This window comes from Suricata suricatta, chromosome 9, assembly GCF_006229205.1.
Source record: "Suricata suricatta isolate VVHF042 chromosome 9, meerkat_22Aug2017_6uvM2_HiC, whole genome shotgun sequence".
Lineage (NCBI taxonomy): Eukaryota > Metazoa > Chordata > Mammalia > Carnivora > Herpestidae > Suricata > Suricata suricatta.
Genome location: NC_043708.1, coordinates 784,885 through 790,342, shown reverse-complemented (window position 1 = coordinate 790,342; position 5,458 = coordinate 784,885). Strand labels below are relative to the sequence as shown.

The following is a 5,458-nucleotide window of genomic DNA, read 5'->3' as shown; positions in this document are numbered from 1 at the left end:
CCACGGCCGACAGCGCCCCGGCGGCAGCGCGCCCCGGCAGGGCACCTGCTGCACAGACGCCAGGCCGGGCGGGCCGCATCACAGCCAGTGCCTGCGCTCACCCTCCCCTGGACGCTCGGGTGAGAACCGTGTGCCAGTGCGTCAGCACCGCCGCCGCCAGGGCCGTGACGGCCCAGTGTCACGCGTGTTTGCTGCGTGACCTCGACGCTGCGCTCCACTCCCAGCGCCGCCTGAGCCGCTCGCAGGTGGCTGGGCTCTGTGCCCCTGCCCGCGGGCTGCTGATTTTCTGACTTTGCAGATCATCGCCCCTCTGTCCTCTGCCGGGGGGCTGACCCAAGCAGACCATGGCAAGGACGCCTCCCTGGCTCCTAGGTGGGGGGTGGGGGTAGGAGAGGCAGTGAGTGCTCATCCCCAGGCCCCTGCCGGGCGGGGGGTGCCCCCCCGAGGGGCTGTCCCTCCACCAAAGGTGACCATGCGTCTTCAGTCCCTGCAGCCGGAAGTGAGCATCCTGGCCCACATCCCCGTCCCTGTGAACTGCCGTCCTCAGGTTTTCCTCACATGTGTGAGCCTGAGCGTCTGTTTCCAGCTGGGACCCCAATAGGCAGCTCCAAACCTCAAAATCCACCTGGCCCTGGGTGCTCTAAAGAAGAGGTGGGGCCTATAGTTACAAAGAGGGGTGCACTGGGGCCAATCCCACCTCCAGGGTCCTCACTGGGGACAGCAGAGGGTTAACTCCGGCCACCTCTTTGCCAGCTGGGTGACCTTCAGCGAGTCACTCTCTGAGAGCCTCAATTTCTCCCTCTGTATAGTGGGTAGCCAGAGCCCCCCTCTGGGTCACTATGGGAACCAAGGGCGCTGTGTGGGCAGGGGACAGAGAGCTACAGCCTCAGGGGGCTTCTTCCTGAGCACACCCTCCCCGGGGGGAGCCTCCGCCCACCTCCAGAACCCTGGGCTGGCTCCTGGCTGGGGACATGCACAGGTGGGAGCAGCATCCAGATGCCTGGAGCTGGTGACTGGCGGGGGGGGGGGGGCCTGTGGGGCAGCATGGGGCTAAGCAGGGCTCAGGGAGTCCACAGGGGCCCTCCCACGGGGGCCCTCCTTCCCGGGAGCGAATGCACCGAGGAAAGCAGAGGCTACCCTGGCCACTCCACTCCAGCCCAGGAGAATGTAGGGGTCCCAGAGGGGCCAGGACCGAGCGTCCACAGGCAGCACGAAGAAGATGCCCTGGGCGCCTTCACCTGCCAGCGGCCTCCTGCCGTCCCACCAGGCACCCTGCCCTGCAGGTGCCCAGCATCCTGGACGAGCCAGCCACTGCCCCCAGCAGGCCTCGGGGAGGGGTGACCAGGGTGCAGAGGACAGGCTGGCAGGAAGCCCCCCAACCTCAAGTCCTGCTCCCCCTCCTGGGAGGGCCGGCGTCGGCCGTGTTCTGCACTGGGTTCCAGAGAGGCAAACCCAGGGCTCGATGCTCCGCACGTGGCCAGGACCACCCCCAGGGAACGAGGCACAGCCCCCATCCCCGGGGGGGCGGGCACAGCACAACCTCCTGTAGCCGGAAACCGGACCGTCTGGAGACTGCAGCACAGTTTGGGGCTCTCCTCCCGTGACAGGAACATGGCAGCCCTGTGCCATCAGACAGGGAAGGGCATGGGGCTGCCCTCACCCCCCCAGCAGCCTCCTCCCACTCCCCAAGTCCGTCTCTGGCCTGTTTCCATGGAACCTGCCTGGGCTGCTCAGAGTTCTAAAGAATGAGCGTGGCTGGGGCCTCACCCGGCCCGGCCCCCAGAGTCCGCAGTGCCCCCCTGCTCCTCCCTGCTCCCCAAGGACCCACGGCCCCGTGGCCCAAACCAGGAAGCCCGGCACACACGGGGTTAACCCTATCTTTCTCCTGCTGCCTCTCAGGGTGCCAGCCGGATGTGCCGTCTCCATGGTGACAGCATGGTGGGGGGGAAGCCCTGGGAGCCGTTTGCAGGCCGCTGGACCAGTGTGGGCCGGCAGATGGGCTGTTCTGACCCAGCACTCCCCGACCGTCAATCACAGACCAAGGCCACCTGCATGCAGAGTGCTTCCATCCCGGCCCCCCAGCCCGGACCCACCCCGGGCTTCCCCGGGGCCCCCAGCCAGCAAGCACCCCAGGAAGCCCCAGGGGCCACCGTTTCACACCCCATTCTGTCACCCAGCAGCCAGGGGCATGCCTCCTGCAAGCTGCCCCGACCCTTTGGCCTTCCCACTCCAGGCCACCGGCTGTCCGAGGCCCCACTTTGCCCAGGGACACACCCTACATGAGGAGGGAGCTGGCACCATGGACAGGGGCTGGCCCTGAGCCCCTTCACACAGACCAAAGGGCAGGGCCCTGCCCTGGGTCTCGGCGGGGTCCCGGCTGCTCCCTGAATGTGGACTCAGGAGAATTAGTGTGCTCACCACCCCTACGCAGGCCCCCAGCCTGACAGCAGCAGTGATGTCCTTGGCGAGCGGGACACCCCGAGGGCCCTCACCGCCCCGGAGCTCGCTCCGACTGCCCTCCCGGCCTCCTGTCTGCCTGCTGTCCCGGCACCTGCCGGCCTGCTCTCCGGGGCCTGACTGACACCCGAGCCGGACTGGCTTCTCCAGGCTCCCAACCTGCCTGTGGCTGCACGAGGCAGGCCCGAGCTTTCTGGGGGCCCAGGACTCGCTGACACAGCAAGCCTGCAGCGTTGAGCCCGTGGCCAGACTGTGGATCCCCAGACCCCAGGGCTGGGGGAGCGGCTGCAGGGAAGCAGACCTCACACGCAGGCCTCTCTTCTGTCTTCGGTGACTCCTAAGGTCATCCGTGAGCGCACAGAACCTGCCTTGGGTCCGTCCAGCCCAGGGCCCCTCCGACGGAGCCGCTCCTGGGTCCCAGGAGAGCTCTGGGCTCATCCTACCTCCACACCCGGATGAAAGCTTGGCACTTGGACAGATGTCACACTGAGCTGGCTGTTGAGGGCACCTTGTCCCTATAAGACAAGAGGCCTAAAGGTGCTCAGGGTCTAGCTGGTGAGGACCTGCAAGCAGGCAGGGCCCAGCCTCTGGGGCTCACAGTGATGTGAGGCTCCGGAGCCCCAGGACCCCAGAGGCTGCGAGCAGGGCGGGCAGGGATGAGAGCCCCAGAGCCTGGGGAAAAGGAATCCTGGTCAGGCAGCCTGGGCGGCAAATCTGGGACAGCAGTAACAGCAGCTCTGTCCTTTGCCATCTGACAAGGGGACACCGGGGGTCTCATGAGGGTGCTGGTCTTACAGGTACCAGGTGGGGCCACGGGCCTGTGCCCCCTGCCTCCAGTCTCCCAGACCGCAGGGACCGCAGCTGCCCCACCCTGCGGACCGTCCTCTCCTTCCCAGATCCTGTGTCATATGCAGAGAGGCTGCAACTGCCCCAATCTGCAAAGGGACACTGGCCATGCTAACACCCAGCCTCAACAACGGGCAAGCACATGACATCTGAAATCCCTCGTGGGGACACCAGCCGTCGAGTAGGTTGGGGAAAGTATGAGGCCTGTGCCAGGAGAGGATGGCCCCCTGGACGGGCCTGGGCTCACCCTGCAGAGTCCCAGCCCCACGGTCCCCAGAGGCCTGCCCAGGCTGACACAGGGCTTCCCGCGGACCCTGAACCCAGAACTGGCGGTGCACCGAGCGGCACCCTGACAACATATGCCTGAGTCTTCGCCCCAGGACAGGTGCCTGTGACCTTAACTGGAGACGGCAGGGTCTTTGCACGTGCCATTCAGCTGCAGACCTCAGGATGAGGTGCGCCCTAAACCCAATGACTGGTGTCTTTATAAGAAGAGGGGCAGAAACAGAGAGAAAAGAGGCCAAGTGAAGACAGCCACAGCCACTGGAGTGGCAAAGCCCTGAGCCGAGGAATGTCAAGGTTGCGGGCAGGTACCAGAAGCTGGCCCAGAAAGGATTCTCCCTCCAGAAGGAGCCACCCCTGCCACCCCTTGACTTGTGACCTTTGGCCTCTAGACCTGTGGGGAATAAATCATTTGAAGGCTCAGTGTCTGTGCTTTTCCATACTCCAGCCCCAGAGACCCACACGTGTGCACTGCTGGACTCCGAGGGTTTCAGCCCCCGCGTCGGGCTCTGCCTCGGCTGCCCGGGGCCTCTGCACCCCGCCAGCCCTGCGAGCCCTCGCTGGCACCTCCAAGGGCTCTCGGGAGTCCCTGCTTGACCTTGCCACCCACGCGGGCCCTCAGAGCAATAGCTTCTCTCTCACGTCCCCTGTGGAAGAGAAAAGGCCTGCAAAACCGCCGACAAATGATGTGTGGAGGCCAGGGTGGGGGCAGGGTTTGCAGAAGGCCCGATTTCCCTGTGGATGTGAGGGCAGCGGGCAGGCGGGGCCCCGCCTGAGCACAGCACAGCAGGGCACGGCCAGGGCCGGGGTGGGGGGGGCCACAGAGGGTCCCACAGGCTGGAGGCGCATGGAATGCTGCTGGCCAAGGACCCTGGGTGAACCACATCCCACTCTCTCCCAGAGCTGTGCCAGGGCAGGGAAAGGTGAAGGGGGACTTGGAGGCGCTGAGGGAGGGAGGCCTCGCGGACCTGCTGCTCCCTGTCTTCTTCCATCCCCAGCCAAGGCCTGAGCGCTGGCCCGAGGCCCAGAGAGGCTTCCCTCCAGTCTTCACCCCACCATCAGCCTTCCCAGGAGGGTGCGGGTGAGGGGAGGACTCCCAAGTCTGCCTTATCAGCCACTGGCCTGGCCTGGTCCCTCCCCTCCACCGGAGTATCGCCCAGGCCCCCACAGGCTAGGGGCTGTCCCAAAGCACTGATGGACGTGGGGGGCTGAGCCAGCAAGCCAGAGAGGGCCCAGGCGGCTCCCAGAGGACAAGGCAACATTGCGCCCCAGGGACGGGGGCGGCAAATGCCCCAGGCGAGAAGTGATGCGCACTTGGGGAGGGAAGCCCTGGCCTCCTGCAGAGCACGAGTGACCCTCCGGGTCCCGGGTCTGCGTAGACAAAGGGCAGCTGGCATGGAGGCGGTGAGCGCCGAGGGCTGACATTTTAGGGCCTCCGAGCTCCGGGAAGAGGGAGGGACTGTGGCTCCTCCTCGAGGGACGGGGGCCTGGGGGGCGCTGCGGGCACTGAACGGACACCGTGCCCGGCCCCCACTTACCCCTCGTGCCCCTTGCAGAGGAAGAAGAGCGTGCGCCAGGCGTGCGCGGCGGCGAGCAGCAGCGAGAGGAGGCTGGCGAGCAGGCTGAAGCGGCAGGCGGCCGGCGGGCCCCACTCCTGCACCGTGAAGCGCTCGCGCTCCTGCACCGTCAGGTTGGCGCTCAGCCACATGCCCTCCGTGAACAGCAGGCAGCGGCCGCGGAAGTCGCGGCCGTTCTCGGACAGCGGCACCACCACCACGAAGCTGAAGAGGAAGGCCAGGAAGTAGCAGACGCACTGCGCGAAGAGGAAATTGTTGAGCGCCATGGCCGGCCCGGGCGCGCCCAGGAAGCGGCC

The 5,458-nt window shown here is 66.4% G+C and overlaps 1 protein-coding gene across 1 annotated transcript in view; it reads right to left on the bottom strand.

The window, feature by feature from the left end:
• Positions 1–5,452, bottom strand: part of TMEM179 (transmembrane protein 179) — a 9,131-nt gene extending 3,679 nt beyond the window's left edge. The window contains exon 1 of the mRNA XM_029952541.1: positions 5,124–5,452. Coding sequence (XP_029808401.1) covers positions 5,124–5,428 — 305 coding nt within the window. The 5' untranslated portion in view covers positions 5,429–5,452. The remainder of the gene's footprint in view (positions 1–5,123) is intronic.
• Positions 5,453–5,458: the final 6 nt, after the last annotated feature.